The 20,749-nt window shown below is 38.2% G+C and overlaps 1 protein-coding gene across 1 annotated transcript in view; it reads right to left on the bottom strand.

The window, feature by feature from the left end:
• Nucleotides 1-1,998: 1,998 nt before the first annotated feature.
• Nucleotides 1,999-20,749, bottom strand: part of LMO7 (LIM domain 7) — a gene marked incomplete at both ends in the record, with an annotated part of 91,141 nt that continues 72,390 nt past the window's right edge. The window contains 11 exon segments of the mRNA XM_084234901.1: nucleotides 1,999-2,091; nucleotides 3,363-3,465; nucleotides 6,519-6,800; nucleotides 9,907-10,123; nucleotides 12,502-12,554; nucleotides 14,416-14,481; nucleotides 15,369-15,838; nucleotides 16,243-16,335; nucleotides 17,121-17,225; nucleotides 17,508-17,533; nucleotides 19,392-19,448. Of these exon segments, the coding sequence (XP_084091027.1) occupies nucleotides 1,999-2,091; nucleotides 3,363-3,465; nucleotides 6,519-6,800; nucleotides 9,907-10,123; nucleotides 12,502-12,554; nucleotides 14,416-14,481; nucleotides 15,369-15,838; nucleotides 16,243-16,335; nucleotides 17,121-17,225; nucleotides 17,508-17,533; nucleotides 19,392-19,448 (1,565 nt within the window).

Below are 20,749 nucleotides of genomic sequence, written 5' to 3'. Positions count from 1 at the left end.
TGTAATCATTTGTTATTGGATAAAGTATATAAAGGACAGATGAAATCTTGACTTTAAACATCACTGAAAACATCATGGAGGTTTTTCTTCAGGTTCAGTTTTTAAAGTCTTGCTGACACAGTGAGGCCACATGTTAATTGTAATACATCTCAACCTGGCAGAGGAGGGCACCCTACAGTGTGGAATTCCCCTTCTGTCCTCCCAACACCCCCTCCACTCCCTGCCTTGGGGCTTCAGTTCTGTAGTCAGCTATCAAGGGTTATTTTTTCAGCTTTATCTATTAATTTAGTTACTGTATATTCTGTATATTAGTGACACCCTCTGCTATTTATCTTTCTCCTCCTCACTTATTTCACTTAGCATTATCCTTTCAAGCTCCATCCACGTTGCTGCAAAAGGCATGAGTTTATCTTCTTTGACCACTGGGTAGTATTCCATTGTGTAGATAGACACCAAGTCTTCTTGACGCACTCATCTGTTCTGGGGCATTTAGGATATGTCCTTAGTTTAACTATAGTGAATAGTGCTGCAATAAACATAGGAGTGCAAGTCTCTTTTCAAATTAGTGTTTTTGAAATTTTTCGATAGATGCCTAGGAGGACAGTTACTGGGTCAAATGAGAGATCCATGCTCAATGTTTTGAGACACTTCCACACTGTTTTCCATAAGGGTGGCACCAATTCACCAAACACATTACTTTAATAATCAGAAATAAAGAATAAGTAACTAAAACTTTAATTTTCTCCCATTTCGAGCTTCTTATATATTTGTAACCTAATCCAATACACTTCTCACATCCCATAATCATCCACTCCACTTTCATTGTTATAAAGGATCGAAGCAAGTTTATATTTGCTCAAAGTATATTAAAGCTTTGTATGCCTCCATTCCCATTCCAAATTTCTAAAACATTAGAGTGTGTGTATTTGGTTCTATAGATTTTCTATCACTATATTGCTATATTTTTTATCACTAAGAAAGTAAATGAATAAAATTTTATGCAAATAATGCAATGATTCACGATTCATGTCACCTCTTATAAGAACCTATTTCATTCCAAAATATAACTTCCCATTAAACTTAAAGATCCTGGTTAATATTTTTCGATTAAAACAGTTACCATGTTTATGGTGATAGTTTCACATGTATACATACTTGCCAAGCTTGTCAAATTGTATAATTCAATTCTGTACAGTTTCTATGTCAAATGTAATGCCTCAGCAAAGCTGCTAAATAAAACATAAGAAAAGTCTCCTCTTGAATATTCTTGAATATGACTTAGCAGCCAGAACTTCACAAACACATCCACACACAAGATAAAGAAGCGCCACTCTTAAAATGCATGAGCAAGTTTATTTACAAATGCAGTTAAACAGAAAGGTTTGCTAGTTTCTGGAAAAAAACCTCTGGAATACAAACTATGATTATTTTTCATTAATGTAAAGTAGCAGTTTTCCATTAGGAATTGCTCAGAAACAATTCTGGTGAAGAATATAGACCTCCCCTCATCAAGCAAACGAAATGTTACATAAGCTAAATTTTCTTAAAAATCATAGTATTACATAGATAGAAGGACACAGAAAACAAATTTATGCATGAATTTTAGGGAAATCTCCCACATGGTTCTGCATTAATTTAGTGTACATTACAATAAGCAGAGCAAATGCAGTTACATATTTATATTAACTATTTCAAATGTTTCAGAACCTTTTTAAAAAAACAATAAAATAACCTTTTTCAAAACACCACTTGGAAACCAAACTAGATTACCAGCCTCAAAAATATTTTAAAGTTCTTCTTTTTTCCCTTGTGCTTTTAAGATGTGACTCCAATAGGTAAATACTGTACTTTTTTCCCCACACATAATTACCTTCTTATAAATAAACAACAAAAATACAAGTTCTACCAAGACTAATACTCTGATGTCATCTAAAGAGGCCAAAAAAAAAGTGTTATCCTTTTTTTGAAAAGAGAGCCCAAAAGACATACAACAAATATTTATAGATCTACATCAGCAGCAACCACCTCCTCTTCTATCTGCAACAGGGCTTTCGTGTGCACGCTTACATCACATGGCAGTTGGCCGTCCAGCTGATCAGCAAGGAGAGAAGAAAGAAAAGTGCTTAGATTCAGAAACACTTGAATATCACCACCTGCATGACATGGCAGGAATCACTCAGAAAATGGTCCCATGAAGTAGAAAGAGCAACCTTGTCATTCAGGATAAAAGGAGGCAAAATACAGCCTCAGGGGTCTCGAGTTCTTTATTTGCAAGAATGGAATAAAAATTAACTGGTGATATGGAGACAAATTACACTCCACTCTATTATTGGTATTGGAGGAGAGGAGGCGTGGGCAATTTTTCTTCGATGATTCCAAAAATCAATTATATTTGGCTTTGGAATTTGATTAAAGAGAGAAAAGTGCACACACACACACTCCCCCATGAGGTGCCCAGCCTTGATGCTCTCCAACCTCGTGGCAGCATCCAGGGAAGGGCTGGACCACTGTGGTAGGAAAGCTCAGAACCCAAGACAGATGAAACAGAGTTGAGGAGGCTTGAGTCATTTCCAAAGCACTCTTCACATAAAGGGCCAAATAAATACCTCAGAGTTCAAAAGCAAATGGTTTTTCTGATACCACTTGTAACACCCTTTCACAATAAGGAAGAAACACATGTTACCAGCATCAAGGTTCAAGATATAAATAGCAGTCATGGTTGTCTTTATGTAGCTACGACATATATGTACTCTCACACATTATCGCATGCTTTCCAAAACACATAAGCAAAAATATGCTTAGACATAAAATAGCATGGGAAGTTTTTGAAAAATTCAATTTTTCCTAAAATGCAAAAAAGCCCATATAATCAAAATTAATGCACTCCTTTTTAAAAATGCTATATATACTGACCTATGATTATATAGTAACACAAGGCATAAACTACTTATTAAGCCATATTGTTTAAAGTTGGTCCTATTTTCAATCATATAAAATAAAGCCAATTGCTAAATAATAGAAATCACATCATGAGGGACCAGTCCTTAGCCAACAAAAGGATGACAGTCTACACAGAAGGTTCATTTTAACTGTATCCTCAAATCACTAAAAGTTTCTCCAGACTCTGAGCAGATGGCACAGGATGCTGTCCTCACTCTGGGCATCCACTAGGCTGTGGTTGGAGTCCTGACCCCTGGGCCCTCTCAGCGTACTCTCTTAAAGAGAACAGACTCAAATTCTAAAAACCTGGCACTCTAAGGCAGGGAGGTGGAAGTGGAGCCGGTGGCAGGATCAGGGAAATGCATGGGGACCCGGGTTCTCCTTAAAAGACAGGAAATTTTCTCCCTGATTTGCTCTCTTACATTTGAATCTGAGATAGCAGTTGTTGCAGTAGAGCTGGTTGTTTCTGATTCTGACTTCGGCTCCTGAGGAAGAACCGCCGAGGTCACACCCACAGGCAACACACTGGAGGGAAACAAAAGAACAACCACATCAGCCAACTCAAGGATGCTTAGGGCATACCCAGGCAAAATTAAAAAATTGAGCAGAATGCAGCTTCTAAGCTTAGATATGTGTCAGCAAAGGAAAAAAAAAAGAGGCCAAAAGATAATTAGTAAATTAAAATCAAGCCTGCCAGATGAGACATTAAAGAATTCATAAAGCCAATTTTGAGAACCAAGAGGATCATTCTAAATATACTAAAGAGTACAAATGACTCACTGATGGACTTAGAGGGATTTAGTCTTCATTTCTCACAGAGGAGTATAAAAGGAGAAGGCGCCACATGAAAGAACTGGCCAAGTGAATTGAAGACTGGGTTTCTGCAATTCCATCTGGGGTGGGCCACCCACGTCCCCTCTGCACTAACTGGGCAAATGTTCCCGTGGCACTTTCACTTCAAGGCTGTGTATCTTGGTTCCCCGTGCCCAAACGCTAAGCATTTCGACTCATTCTGTTCTGCCCAGGAACAACCCAAGTCAGCAACAGACAAGCTTAAACGAGCTCAGTCTGTGGGACTCCAGGATCCATAACCAAATCCCCAGGCCCAATGCAAATTCAAGAATCAATGAGTCTCTCAAGACAGTGCAAAATGGGGTAGTCACAGCCTTAGTTGTTTCTCAAGTGCAAGAACCTATCAGGTGAGAGCAGACTGTGTAACTGTAAAAATATTTACATATACATGTGTGAAAAATACATGCTTATATATTTTCCCTGTGCTAAGCGAGGTGTTCAGACACTGCTGTAACTGCAGTCCCCATGCTGTTGATAACACTGGTAAACTTCAGTGTGTCTAAGGCAGCATGTTAGAGAAAGCTTTTCTTCACTGTAGAAGTTTACTTAGAGGATCCTAACAGATTGGAAGTAGGGAGTGCATCGTGTTTGCAGATTTAATTTTTGAAATTGGGTTCAAGATATGACAACGAGGCGGTAGCAGGCAATTTGCGGTTCAATATGCAGCACATATGACGACACAGGTAGCGCCTAGCTTGTTAGCGGCAGGTCCACACCCAGCGATCAATGAAGCCATGCGCTCCTCCCAGCAAAGCTTTGCGGGCCTGCAGGCTGTTTGTCTCAGTCTCACCTTAAAGCAATGCAAATGATAACAAAGACCCAGGGACTCGATGATCATGGCGGCTCCTTTGCCCAGAATGTTATTGCAGTAGGAGCACACGCGCTTCCCACTGACTGACCTAGACACGGAACAAGAATGGAATGGAGGCTTTCATCTGCGCTCAGGTTATGATGGGGTCACACGCTGGTATTAACATTAGCAATATTTTAAGGAAGTCGATATACCCACGGGAGGAAATTGTCAGCTGACAACCAGAATGAACCTTTGTTATCTTGCACCTTGAGTCAGGATCACGCTAGTTCCGAAACCCTGTTAACAGCTTCATCCCTCCATTCTGCGCTTCCCAGTGCAGTCTCTCCTGCACTCAGAAGCAGTCTCCTGTTCCAATAACCCGCCCTTCATCTTCTGGCCCATGAATCCTAAAAGTCCAACTCTCATCATGTCTCTCCACCTCTCAGAGCACAGAGAACAGCAAAGACTTTTCCCAAGGACATTGCAAGTCTCCACATCTACCATCTGGACCTCATCTTCCCATCCTCCTACCCCCAGAATTCTAGCTGAGATGAGCAGAAGTGCCAGCGCTTTCCTGACTGTGCTGCTGGCTTACAGGACTGCCCCGTGCAGAATTAAAGGACAATTGACTGACACCTTTTAGATAAATTAAGAGGGTTTTTCCACTTTCCTTTACGTACAAGTCCTCTCTCTCTCTAGTGGGAAGGTGAAGGTTCTTCTCACCTCTGCATCCCACTGCACTAAACTAGCATAGCACTTTGGAAACACTGGAAAGTGCAGAGCAGGTGATGTCTCATGTTAGAGGCCACCCCCCAGATAGAGATCTTTTCAGGGCAGAAAAGCCCATGGGCTGCCGGCCATCTGCTCTGCAAAGGTGGGGCTCTGAGCAGGTATATAGATATTCATGTCCTCTGTCTCTGTTCCACACAACAGACTTCATTTCTCTCCCAAATCTACCATGAATCTTCACCCCTTTCTCTTAATTCAAACTCCCTGACTCACTTTTTATAGATCCTAGTAAAAGTATTTTAGATTAATGTAAAATGAATTTTCATAACAAAAGCCTTTATTTGATACCTAAAAATACTCCAACTTAATCAGGGTGTTTTCACTTTTCAGCATTTGCTGTGAGAAGAAGGAAATACCTGTAGAATATTATGGGTGACACCCGAAATATTGCTGCTTGTGGTTATGTTGTGTGAAGCATCACCAACCTGTGGGAAAGCTACAAAGACCAAAAACCCAACACCTGTAGGTAACTGAGTTTCAATCCCTATCAAAAGGGAAGGCTGGAGTGAAGACCTATCATAATAATTCTTAGACAGTTCCCATAGCATATACCCTACAAAGTTGATACAGTCTGAACAACACTTTGGCACAACAGTTGAGAGGCAAGTAATTTTTTTTTTTTTTTGAAAATCCAAAAAGCAATGTCTATTTCATTTTCATCCAGCTTATTAAAAGTTCCACAGGCTATGGAATGTTTTCCCCTTTATACTCAGTTCCTATAAGATGGGCTTGGATTATGGTCTCATTGAAACAGTCAAACATATTTCAATACTGCTGTTGCCCAGGCATTTCAAATGCATTCATGAGCTACTATATGTTTTTATGACGCCACACCAAGAACTACTCAGGGACGTCTGCATCTAAGACACTGACCACAAGCACAAGCAAACGAAACAGTAACAACGAGGTAGACATTTGAAAGGTCTCCAACGGCTCACAAGACGTCCATAAATGCCTTCAGGGTAGCATGGAAAGGTGTGAAAAAGCCCTCCTAATTGTGCTGATAAAAAAAAAAATACTGAATTTGAGACATTCAAAGAGGCTTTTCTTCTTCACTGGAGAGCTTGGACAAGATTTGGGGAATATTTTAATAGAAAAATACCCCTAAAACCAAAAAGAAAAGTTGGAAGCCAAAGTGCCTCACCTATTACGCTGCTGCGACCCTGACTGTGCAGATGTAGGGGAATGGCTGTGTGGTGTGGAGGAAGGGGCAGAGGTGGTCTTGACGGAGCCAGCTGAAGAAGGGAGTACACTGGGGGATGGGTTGCGCATGTAGGCACGGTTGGATGTGGACACCCCCTGAGCAGGTGGGCGGCTGAAGTCTTGAACAGAGGAAGAAGCGTAGATGGCACTCGGCTGATTGAGCCAAGCCGACTGTCTCCCAGAATTGGATCTTGGGGAATCCAGGTTATCTAGAGATTCACCTCTGCAATGCAGAAAAGATCAATAGAATACATTCAACTTGAAATCTATCATTTTAATAGTCATTAAATGTCCATTTTATAAGCAAGCATTAATCAAGCAAGTGCAGTTAATATTAAAAAAAGATCTTTTTTTCACAAGCAAAGGTTTTCCTTAGCAGTATCATGCTGTTTCACACTTGACAAGCCTTTCTAATTTTTTATGTACTTAGTGCTTCAGTAAAAGAATAAATACCAACCAAGGTGGAATGAAAATACTAAGAAATATTTTTAAAATACAATACAAAGACAGGGCCTCCCCGGTGGTGCATTGGGTTGAGCACAGTGTTGTGAAGCTATCTGCAGCCTCTGCAGCACAGGTTCAATTCCTGGCTGGCCAGGGAGATACCCACATGGTGCGGCAGACCTCTCCTACCTCACACACTGCTCCCCTCAGACAGAGCTCCCCGCTGTCTCTGGTGAATCCTCTCACCCTCCCGTGCCTCTGGCCTGTACCCCAGTTCTTGTATAAAAATAAATAAATAAATAAATAAATAAATAAATAAAAATTTAAAAGTTCAAATTTAATAAAAATAAAATACAAAGTCAAAGGCATACATTCTTCCCTTATACCAGTTTAGAGATCCAAATCTTAAAGTATTTTTTAAAATCCAACCAGAAAAAAATTTTAAGTATTTACATATGCCAAATATCAAACTAAACACTGTCACAAAAATAATAAATATATTTAATCTTCACAACACTATACAATTTTTTTAATCTCAAAGAAATTAACTTATTCATAGTAAAGGAGCTTGTTAGTGGGGGAACTGGCTTTAAAACTAAGGTCTCTGATTCCAAAGTTACTAGGCCATTCAAAATTTAGAATTCATATTATAGAAATATTCACCAGCCACTTCCCTTAAATTGTATATACATTTAAAAGAGGATTTAGCTCCCAGGCTGACTGAGGTACAAACTTAGGGGGAATCCCTCTAAAGTCTTGTGCTTACATTAATTCTGATCTACAAAAATTGACTCTAAATTATGAAGGCTTTTTCTACCTGATCCATTTTTTTGCTTTTAAAATCCTCTCATTTAGCCCAAGTTTGAAATAAGTATTTTGTCTTTTTTCTCACTTACCTGCCCTAATCCCCAGAGGTAACCACTGTACCTTATGCACTGTCCCAGACTTTTCCCTCACATATGCAAGCACATATTCACATACAGATGCACGCTGACCTGTGTAATCATAGCCATGTCTGTTTGCATATCTATGCATTCTTAAACATTATTCTATAATGTCTATTCTTCAATAGCTTGCTTTATTCCACTATCTTCATGTCAGTTCATGTGATACCTGAGAGGCCCCCAATGACTCACATACTGGTGTCCACCCCTTTGTGTAGTACCCACGCCCACCCCCTGACTCTGGGCCTGGCCACGTGACAACCTGGACCAATGAGGCATCGGCAAACATATGTAGAATGATGTCTTATAAGCGCTTGCCTATTAGGACCTCTCTTCTTGCAAGGTTTCTTCTTTGAATCCAGGTGCCGTGTCATGAGGCCGCAACCCAAGCAGTTCTGCGAGGAGAACATGCCAAGAATAGCACTCCCCACCAACAGCTCTGGCTCAGCCCTCAGGAGCATCTACCTCAGGGATCAGCAACACAACCCACTGCCAGGGAATGCATGAACTCCCAAGTTAAGGAAATTTTACATTTTTCAAGAGTCAATTAAAAGCAACAAAGCCAGCAAAGAACATGTGACAGAGACCTAAGTGGCCCACAAAGTCTACATAATTTACTGCCTGGTCCTTTATGCAAAAAACCAAAAATTTTTCCTGCTCTAAATGACTATAGTTGCCTTAGCCAACACCATGCAAAGACTGCCCCAGTCACCACTCAGAACGGTGAAAGAAAATGAATTATTTGAACACTAAGTTTTGAGGTGGTGTATTGTATTGCAATATGTCTCTCATTCCTTAATAAAGTTTGTATAGGTATATACCTTGTCAACATCACTATTCATTTAATGAGCATTAAGTACAATCTCAGTAGGTACTTTAATTTTTCCCTTTTTTGCTATTCATATATTTTGTATTTGTTTAATATTATAGCATTAAAATGTATACCCCCAAAAATAAAATAAATATCTCAAGATATACATGCATGCTTCTCCAAATGTATCCAGAAAATAAAGTGCTAGAAACTACTGCTCACAGGACACACTGAAAAATTGTCCACTCCACTGGAAACAAGAATGTCTATTTCCTTTTACAATTGTCAGTACTAGATTTTAATCAATCATTTAACTTGCCCCAAATCACATAAGCAAGATATACCATTGTTTCAATAGTGTTGATCTTTTATGTTTAATGTCTTTTACTTCTTTTACTATGAACTATCTGTTCACATTACTCTGTTTCCATAAAGTTGTCAGGGTTTAATTATTCGTTTACAAAAGTTTTTTGTATACTGAGATAATTAGCCTGATGCCAGTAATTAAGAAATCCTTGTTTGTTAGCTATGGAAATATTGATTCAGAGTAACTTCAGTATTCATTTATCCAAGATACATCTTATCAAATGTCCACCCTCGCATCTCTAATTTATAACTATGTATATACGTTATTAAAGTCACAAAAATTAGGATTTTATACTTTGTGGACCCTCTGTCATGATCTCAATCTAACCATTTCCTCATTATAAATATAAAAAGGTTAAATTTTTTAAACCTTCAGCAGCCAAAGGAGCACTAAGAGCAGAGTAAATGATTTAAGTGTCTGAATCACACTTCGAAGTCTCACATCCGGCCTTGCAACCTATTAGCCACATGGTTTTGTCCAAGTGTCTTCCCTATTTGAGTCACTTTCTTCATGCCATAAAACAGAATTACTGTCCCTGCCTCAAAACATTTTCCCCAGATTGAAATGATGTAGACAGAGTAACTGGCATGTGTCTGAAACTTAACAGATTCTTCCTGACATGTGCTCTGTTACTTCCTTTCTCCCACTATATCCTAGGTAAGAAAATTATGGCATCTCTTCTGTCCAAGGCAGACAATATGTCTAGAAATTGAATATTCACTTCACTACACAGAAGAGAAGTAATTCCAAAAATATCTCGTACCTTCTCATAATCCCAGGCAGGCATATAGGCTCTTTATTTACTACGCTGGCACTGCGCTGTCGGATCCAGCTGCTGTCATTGTGAAGTGATGTCCTCTTCCTCATTTCTTGAAGGATTTGTTGTCTCTCCCATTCTGCTCCTGATGAGAATGGCTCCCTTTTGGGGCTCCTCTGCAATGAGCCAGTGTTTCCAGCTCTGTCTAAATACCTGTTGCTTTCTAAGTAAAATCACACCAAAAAAAATTTAGTGTTAGTCCTTTTTAAGAAAAAATGATAGTGGGTAGATCTACAGAAACAGTGCAGAAAAAAAAATAAATTAAAAAGTGACATTGTGGACATATGCTGACATTATCAACTTTCAGAGAAACTGTGGTATGAGAACGTAAGAGTCTATTTCTGGAAATTCCAATTGCACACCAAAGGCACACCACAGAAAACACTCAGAAACACAGGGAAAAGCTTAAAAAGCTACCACCAGCATTGATTTCAGCAATATTAAGCTACAGAACACTCATCTAGAAATAGTTTCTCTTCTACTTTTCCCTTTCTCAATTAAATATATTGAACACATGCCCATCAGACACTTGCTGTGAAAACTCTGCAAGGAGACAGGAGTTCTAGTCTTTCAAAAAATGTGCATTCCACCTGGCAGAGAATGGCATCATTGCATGCTTCCCCAGCTGATATGCCTCAAATCTTCACATATTAAAGTCTGAGTAAGTCATGATCAAATTGTAAGAATGAGAGCATATTTAATCTGAAATGACTTTGTGAAATCAAAAACTATTCAAGTAATCCAAATGGTTACCAAGGAGTGTTATAAGACTTGTTCTTGTCTAAATAATGGGCAGAACTATAATTTGAATATTGAATTTGCGAATAATTAAATCAGACTTTATCTTGATACTTTGTCTCATGGAGTTTGTTGATGAATTTCTGATTTGGATAAAACATCTATAACTTTGAGTTTCCACCTTACTGTGGATTAGGAAATCTTATGTAAGGATTTATTTTCTTTCAGAATCCAGATTCACTGCTATTTTCATCCTTTCAAAATTCAAGGTGTGTCTCTGCACAAGTTTATCTTCCAGTAAGCAATGAGCACAATTAATAGAGATTTCTTACACACACCTATATTTGCTCTTCTGTGTACACACAGCTTATCAACTTGGTGAGATTTTAAATAAAGCATTTCTACTTTTAACGTGCATTACTGGCATAACCAAGTTTTTCAATCAAATATTTAATAAATTTCATGACTGCTATTCAGGAGCTTATCATTAGTAATGGGGAGAAAATATAGATACAAAACAACCAGATTAATAACATAACCACCAACATGAACAAGACAATTCCAGAGATTGCCGTTAATAACAGGTCATGTGTTTAAGTTCAGGAGAGAATATGATCATTGTAGGCTAAAGATGCTTCATGGCAGATTAAAATACTCTAATTCTCATGGTGACTAGGGGGCACATTTTGGAGAGGAAAAAAAAAAAACAGAAATTCAGAGAGGAAGAGATAAGAACAAAGAAAGCAGATCAGAAGGCATTTGATAAGTTGGGAACACAGAGAACAATTTGGTTATAGTTAAAGAGTTCCTTATGAGAAAACTAAATAGCAAAATAGGCTAAAAGTTAAACTAGGACTGGATATTACAAGGGCCTGTGTTTTAAGAGAGAGGAGTGATTATAGAACCATAAATCCTAATAGTATCTGTAAATTCCACACGCTTTAATCAGAGATTACAAACTAGCTGATACCAGATCCTTTGGGCCTATACATAAGTTTGGCTCACAGAAAGGTTTTATTTTTTAAATTCCTTGTCAGCACTTTAAAAATAACATAAAATGCAGATTTTTTTTCCTTCTCTTTTATAACAGAGAAGACTGACGATTACAGGCTTGCATTTTAGCACATGGCAGTGGCCGGCTGGAGTTGGGGAGAGACTATCCCCCAAAAGAGGGGACCAAGCATCCACCAAGTTCACCCCAGACCTCACCCAGACCTTCACTCACTTATGTAACTGACCAGCACCCTCTTTACGCAAAGCCTGGTTAAAATGATGCTTATTGCTAGGGATTATTTTTCCCCCGAGTTATTTAATTTCAGTTGCATGTGTCAGAAATATACTTTATACTAACAATATCCAATTTCAAATTGTTTTTGCCAAGTGAAAAAATTACCATTTTGGTTTTTTGACATCTGGTCATTTGAACGTAAAATTTTAAGTTTACATAAAATTTTTAAGTCTCCTGGTCGCTTGCAGAACATTTTTCTGCCCCCATTGCTTTGGCTGCATGATAAAATCTATTATATAAAACTGTATCAACATCACTTCACAAAATTCCCACATATTTCATTAGCTATTTAAAACCATCCTAACCTCCCAGGACTCCCTCTATTAAAAAATAAATCCAAGATCAACATAAGATTGTGGTTTTGTCCTTAAAAATGAATGCTAAAAACACTCAGGAGTTTAATTACGTACTCTTGATGAATCTGAAATATCTTGACCTTAAAAATACTGATCATAGCAAGTGATAGCATAAATAAGCAATTGTGTTGAAGAATTTTGAAAAAAATTCACATTTACCATTTTTATTTGTGGAGTGATCATCAAGTTCAGTAGTGGATTGGGATTTATTCCTACAACACAGAACACAATATATTACATATGTTGTTTTAAGAACATCCTTTTCATTTTTATGAAGCACACCAAAGGACTGTTTTTTAAAGCAGTTGATTTATTTTCTACATCGGTTCAGAGCTATTTTTAATTTAATACCAAAGAATATATTTTATGTTGTTTATTTTCTGCTACCAACTAGCAGAAAATTGTGACATCTCTAAAATAAAGGAAGAATTACAAGATAGAAATAAATGAAAATCCATTTGAGTTTGTATGATGATTAAGACAGTGATTACTGATCACTGTGTTTACTTTCCTCTCCAGATCACCATTTACCAGGCTGTTCAAAGCACCTGTCCCACATCACCTAACTCAGACTCTCCCTCTTCCCATGCTGCCCAGGGGTCACAGAGTCAAATTTGTTGGGGGCACCAGGGTTACTAGGGTACTTCTCTGAAACAACAATTTACCAAATGCCATTCTGCCATTCAAAAAGGTGTTGGGGGTCATGGCAAAGGTGCCTTCTGAAAATTCTGATTTTGTAATGGCAAACTTTAAGCTTTTATCTCCCGAAAGCCTCTATGGCTGTACCACGACTACATCACAATGGCCTAACGATAGTATTTCACAATTTTTAGGATTCTCTAAGTTTTCTTTCCCTACAATCTAATTATTTTCCCCAAGATAAAGAGATACACAAATACGGCTTATTTAAATCTATAAGTAAATCTATAGCTTTGAATATGATATACATTTTAATAATTCAGCAATATTCATTATAAATAAGGGCAGACATCAATAATTTTTTTCCTACCTTATTGTCAGCCCATTACTACCTCTATTTACATTTTCTATCTACTCTAAGCCCTATTCAGTCATCCTTTCACTTCTAGATATGAGTCTTCCTTTATCTAAGTCAAGCTGCCTTATCTCTAAGGCAAACTTCCTAAAAAAATTTCATCTTTGAAAACGCAAATTCATGGTCAAACAGTGGATGTTTATAGATAGATTCTGTCTAGAGTCCAGTGATTTCAAAAGTGCAAAGCATTTTAAAAACTATTTAAAATGCTGTACACCTGCTGTAAACCAAGGTAACTGCCCCAAAATTACTTTAAAAATATTAAATTCAGTATTTTAGGAAATGTTAAAATAAGTACAACTTTTCAGGTATTTGTAGTTCTGTCTTCTGTCACTAAAATTGACCAGTAATTCTCTTCAAGCTAAGAGAAAGGGCACAATTCTCATTTCAGATGTCCACATGGAAAATCTTTTTTGGGTAAACTTAGATTCTTGCTGATAACCTCTTTAAAAAGAAGGATAAGGTAGATTAAAAAAAAAAAAGAGTACAATTCTGCCACTGTCTCTGTTCAGTTTCCCTTGATTGTGGCTCCTCCCACAAAGAAGGTGAGTTTTTCTCCTCTCCAGGAATTTGGGCTCATCTATACCTAAATTTAGATAAAGAGAATGTGGCAGAAGCAATAATGTGTCAGCTCAGAGCTAGAAGGGAGGCATCTTGCACACTCCCTTCTCATTAGTTCACCTCTCCCTTGCCCATCACCATCTACCTAGGACAGCGCGGGCTTATTGGAGGGTGAAAGACAAGTGGTGTAGTCGTGAGCATTACTGCAGCTGACAGTAGCCAATTTCCCAAAACACAGCTGCCTGATAAACTGGCAAATGCATTTAATGAGCCCAAACAACCTAGAGAACTACCCAAATGATCTCAAAAGCTAACCCCACAAAACTATGAGTTAAGTCACTAAAGCTAGGGTGGTTACTTACATAGCAGAAGATAATTAATACAAAAATCAATCAGCAAGACCTCCTTGTATGACACAATAGACTAATCTCCAAATCACAATGAAATGTTCTACCCACCTGTCACTGGCAAGCAAACCTGAAGATTCTTCCTCTCTCTTGGGTATATCATAGGAATCAACAGGCCTAAAAAGACAGAAAGAGATGATGGTCAAAATATTAGACTTTAAACACTTCTCTGAGTTTAAGAAATAGATATGAAAATAATGATACTCCACCCTCTTTACAAGACTGCCTCTGGGTTGAAAATTAAACATACAGAAGCATTTAGATGAATTGCTACCATTGCTAATAGACACTTGTAACTCATCCACTCCACAAACAAATTGTGTGCCTCTTACACTCTGATACTGTTCTAGGACTGGGCTGCAGATGTCAGCAAAATAAATGTATTGGGGGAGAGAGGTAAACAAAAATGTGCCAAATGTAATACATCCTGGAGGGATGGGCAAGCCAACAGACAAGCTAATAAACACGTGATATAAAAGCAGAGAAGACAGGATGATAGATCAGACAAATGGAAGTGGAGGCGAAGAGGCATTCATTTTAGATGAGGTACCTGGAAAGTCTGAGGTGGTGACATGTGAGCAGAGACTTAAAATAAGTTAAACAGGTGAGAGTAAGACTTCTCCTGGCACAGACACTAGAAAATGCAAAAGCCCAGGGGGCAAAAACATTGGGCATTTTTGAGGAAAAAAGAGGCCACTGAGGCTGAAATGGACCAACTAGGGCAAGAGTGGGAGGAAGTGAGGAGACCGAGGGGTTAGATCCAGCCTCAAATGAGCCCTACATGCCATCCACGGACTGTGATGGTTTCTAATGTGCCAGGAAGCCAGGTGGAGACTTGGGAGCAGGGAGGTAAAGTGACACGATCATATTTATAATGTGGAGGTTTCACACAGGTGCCTGTGGAGAATGGAAGGTAGGGAGCAGGATGACCTACTTCTTTGTGTGGCATATGGATACAGGTCAGTCAAACGAATCGAGAAGTCACACATGCCCTGGGGACAGACCTTCTATACTGGTATATTTTGACTGATGTCTCTTTCTCTCTCTCTGTCTGGTGCACCTGCTCCTCTGCACGGTGCTTCTGCTCCTCTGCACGGCGCTTCTGCTCCTCTGCACGGCGCTTCTGCTCCTCTGCATGGCGCTTCTGCTCCTCTGCATGGCGCTTCTGCTCCTCTGCGCGATGCCTCTGGGCCTCTGCCTCAGCCTCTGCCTGTCGCTGCTGCTGCTCCTGCTCTTCCCGAAGCTGTTCCTCCTTCAGTTTCCTCTCTTTCTCAAGAATGACCTGTTCCTGAAGCATCTGTGTTTGGTCTTCATGCACACCATCCTCTTGCTGCAGACCTCCCATGTCTTCTCCTGCTCGGGTTCCTTCCCTGTCAGAAGACTTGGACCCTTCAGTCCAGGTGGCTTCCCACGTGGTGATGGTGGACTCCCGTGTGGTCAGAGAAATGCTGTTTGAGTTTAGGTCCATCAGCTCCTGTGTGGACCGGGGGAAAAGAAACCCGTCTCAATCTTCATATCTCTAATTTCATATGGATACACATATATTCAGATCTAGAGGACACGGCAGTTGGCCAAGAATTCTGCTTGAACAATGTTAAAAGTTTTATCACTACTAAAGGCACACATAGGTGATGGAGATGCCATTTAGAAGAAGCACTTAGGTTCTGCTGACATCAGTGTGATGAGGCAGTACACAAACTAGGAGAAAGGATAAAAATGGGCCAAAGCAAAATCTGGCCATCGGACTTCGTTGTATTTTTCAAAGAGCTATGTAGGTTTAATTGTGGCCCAAATGAAGTGGGAGGTGGTATATTCCATTTTCCTGTTAATTTCACCCACAAGCTGAAGAAAGAAGAAAAAGGCTTGTCCCCAAAGTACCTCATTCAAGTACTTGGAATTCTCTTGCTCGGCCTCCTGCTTAGCCTTTTGCCATTCCTCCCTCAGTTTCTCCTGCTCACGTTGGTATTTTTCCTGTAGGAAATGATAGAATGTTAATTCATTTTAATTAATAAATTAACGTGAAAAGAATCTTTTTCATTGGCATTTTTGCTAGCTCTACATTTCACCTCAATCTTTAAAGACAGTGATATTTTAACCAAACAGATGTTCAACAGTAATGAAGAAAATGGCTTATATCAAGTTAAAATGCAGGTGCTGGGAGAGAGGAAGTAGTCAGAACTGAACCAGTATCCACTCTTCCCCAACGTTGTAATTTCTTAAGCCTGGCTAACTGCAAAGGGAACTGGATAACTCTATCATAAAATGAGCAGAGTTTATGGGGGCCCAAATATCTCCACTCCTAAAAAATCCACAGAACATAGTGCTACGTACTCTTTAAAAATACACACAGGAGTTAATAAGTACTTTTGAAGGATAACTCTGACAAACTCCAAAATGAAAAATAGTTGTTTAACGCAAAATGTGCTCCATATCAAAAGACTTGTTAATTATTAGGTTGTCAGTTTAAAATTTATTTAATTTGCTTCTCAATACTGGTTGGCACTAAGCAAAGAAAAGCAATTCAAACAGCCTGGCTCCATGTAGGTTAGTCTTGCCCACTACTCCCCTTAGGAGTGTATTTCAGTCAATCCATCTGTTCTGCTCCCCACTGTCTCTGGTGAATCCTCTCACCCTCTCCTGCCCCTGCACCTCTGGCCTGCACCCCAGCTCTTGTATGCATGAATAAGTAAATCTTTAAAAAAAAAAACAAACCAAAAAACAGCCTGACTCTGCTGATGCACTTGATCCTGCCGTACCTGCAACAGGCGTTCCTGCTCCTTCTGCCACCTCTCCTGCCGCCTGCGCTCCTCTTCTTGATCCCACGCTCGGCGACTTGGGGCACTGAGCGTTGGAACTGGAAGCTAACCAGTTAGCAGAGAAGAGATGCAAATAGAATATATTACTTCATTAAGTGATTAAGTGAAGCATTTTCACATACATAAATTATTCATATCACCCTTGCCTAAATTTTAACAAAGGATATTCAGCTCTATAGTACAAAATAGGTCTCTTTTCAACTTGGAGAGATTACTCTTGGTAAATTTTTTTATGCAACTGAAAATAATGGCAAGTGATGCTACTGTGTGCTAAATTCAGTCCCACCATGGTCACCTCCTTTATTCCAAAAACAAATTACTACTTACATCAGGAGCCACAGAATCAGAACTTCCTGTATCACAGCATGTACACAAGGGAGGAAAAAAATACAATGTAAGTCTTTTCATTTACATGAAATAATTCCTTTCAGGAAGTTATGTCACTAGCAGTTTCTATGCCAGTATACTAAGTGACATCATTTTTAAAAACACAGCAGTAAATCATTTTTTTCTCTTAAGCACCAACTGTTACTCATTTTCCAAACACAAAGAGAGTTTTTAAAAAAATGAAGGAAAAAACCATGGATGCCAAAGGTAAAACCTAGCTTCCAGCAGAGTTGATAAATTTCTAAGAATATTTCTGAAGAGGTTTCAGAATCTTATTACTAGACTAGGTAGTACTTCATAGTTCGGCCTAATAGGAAAAAAAATCACATGTTCCAACAGCTACCAAATGCAATTTTTTGCTACTATCCAATTACAATGTGACAGCTGCAAGTTACATTTTTCAGATCTTCTTGCTAATGAGTTATTTTTCTTAAATAAGCCGGTAACAAATATGTTCAAGCGAACTTTTCCCTTTTCTCTCCTATTGTTTGAAAAATAATACATAATTTCCGCGTTATGGGAATAGTGTTATTCTTCTTACTCTTAGGGGAACTGTGTATGTTACCATATGTAGTATAATGACTACAAGCAAAAAAGGCAAATTTCATAAAATATAGTATCATACTGTATTTTTAAATTTTCCTGAAACCTCATCTGTCAAATAAGTCACCCAATTATTTTTCTAAGAGAAGTACTTTGAGATTTAGGGAAATGTTATTCCCTCAAATAACCCATTAAAGAAAAGTGAGTGAAACTTTCAGTCAGAATAAAGAAAAAGGATTGGGTTACTTTAGCCAATGTGAGCTATGAGTATCACACAGTTTCAATTAAATGATTGTATAAAAAACAGGAATTTAACAAAAAATATCAAAAACATGAAGGATACTGACACAACAGGTTGCACATGTATAGCTGACAATCTGTTTCTACCTATGGTCAATGAGACATTTTCTTTGGCCCAAAGGAAGGTTGTTAAGGAGAGCAACACAAAATATACAAGTACAGTAAATATGTTATAAGGCAAGTCTGTAAATGTGTTTGATGATTTTAAAAGTAACACTCAGTAACATTTTTGACACCTACAGCACACACCCCTCTTACTGTGCCATCGCATCTCAAATGTTGGGTATTACTTTTAAGTTCTGGGTATCAAAACACAAAGCTCAGCCTGCATTCGTGAGACAGAGCACAGGAGAAACATGAAAGGGGAGGAAACGCCACATGCACAGCACATGCGGGGCAGCGCTGCCCAGCTACACCAACAAGAGTCCCAAAGTGTGCTTGTTCACATGAAGTTTTCATTTATTTCAAAATTGACTTTTAAGTTGCTTTAAATTCACAGAGCAGTGCTACCAATACTCCAAAGCCACCATTCCAATGGCAATAAATCTGCTCTCCATTAAAAGCACTTTTCATAGCCAAAAAATTTTATTTTTTGAAAGGTGACCAATTGCATGTTGGTGTAATCTAGTATTATGCAATTTGTAGGAAGCAGTTAAGGCTTAAATGAAAATTGTCATTTTTTTTACTGTCACCCAGTGGAAAGATGTGTGTATTTAACAGCATCTCAATTTTTTTAATTAAAAGAAAAAAACTTCAGCGCTATAAAAAGGACACACAAAGACCCATTACCACAGAGGTAGACCCATGAACTGTAAGAAAAGCCTGATGACCCTAGGAAAAGAATGGAAATGGGTTATGTTGTTTGGTCATAACGACAGCAAATTGAAGAGACTCAGTGGTCAGGAATACAGACTATCAGCAAGGAAATGAGAGTGGGAACAGTTCTATGAAAGTGTATGAGTTGTTAGCTTTGTGGTTTACCTTGTTCAAAAAATTGTGATCGCCTTTTTAAGTTTTTCAAAGAAATAGGTTCAGATGCTATTTGAAAAATACAAAAAAAAAATCAATACCATGTTATCCATTTTAACCTCTCATCACTAGAAAACTTAATACTAAAAAAAAAAAAACAAACTTTTCCATTCTGTAGCAATATTATTTTTTAAATGGCAAAAACAGATAGCTTTAGAAGATAAGGTTTATTTTGATGCACAAAACACATATTTTAGTATTCTGTAATACATTCAAATTAGTAAATGAAACTAACACTCATACTAATAAATTTTAGCATATAACATCATAGTTTCAAAGAAGCCAAAATACCATCTTTATGCTAGACTGCACAGATCTAGGAAAATGGAAATTAATTTTTTTGCTTAGGCTAATCAACCCCAAGTCTTCTAACACAAGAATTGGTCATAATTAAGTTTTTGCACTATTGAGGAGTTAAAAAAAAAAAGAACTGAAAAATAATATGGAAGAATACAAGGAAGATGAATACCCTGGGGAAGATAAAATAAAAACAATTGTTAAAATATCCTTCTAACTAGAATATTTTGTTCTAGTTTCAAGATCTTAGTCACTAACTTAAAGTAAAACAAATAGAATAAAGTCAGAAATGTACTTCCACAGATGTCATAAGATTATGACATATGATTGTTATATTCAGTTTAATTCATAAGCTGTAGAAATTTAACAACTTGATACTAGTTGATGCTTACTTATCTAATTGAAACCCTCAAATGACAGGGCCTGCATATAGTCTCATAGTCACAAAGGAGTGAGCTGTCTTATCAGTTTGCTCTGAGTCACCAGCAGAACAGGACCCGGATGTGATGAAGAAAAAATCCTTTGATAAAGAAAACTCCTGTGATAAAACTCCACTGATAAGTAATGCAATATAAAACAATTAAAATGGAGTCACTTCCAACTATCAGAAACCAAACGCAAAGATAAAGGATGAGAAAGCTATAAACTTGGTTTGGCTTTGTGATATAATTTATTAGGAATGGGCAAATCCTGATTCAAAGCCACCAAACCATGACCCACTTTTGGCAGTAAAGTTTCAGGGTGAAAGCAGTTTCATCTTCTTTCAGTTCTTTCCCTGCCTCTGTGTACCAGGTCTTTAAGTATTCACACACAGCAGATGGTAACTCAATTATTTATGACAAACAAGAGGAGAAGAGTGATAACCCTTCACATGAAATTTCTCTAGATATGCTGCCTGTGTTTTTATTACAAACAGGTAGTTTTGCTAACAACTGGTACTGGCATTTCCCTATTAATACCAGCTGCTCCCTAGTTTGTCCCTTTCACAACAATCAAGGGGAAAAGGGAAACTT

The sequence above is a fragment of the Talpa europaea genome (assembly GCF_964194135.1).
Source record: "Talpa europaea genome assembly, chromosome: 6".
Taxonomy (NCBI): Eukaryota; Metazoa; Chordata; class Mammalia; order Eulipotyphla; family Talpidae; genus Talpa; species Talpa europaea.
The sequence above is the reverse complement of the archived record's forward strand: the minus strand, read 5'-3'. Positions and strand labels throughout refer to the sequence as shown.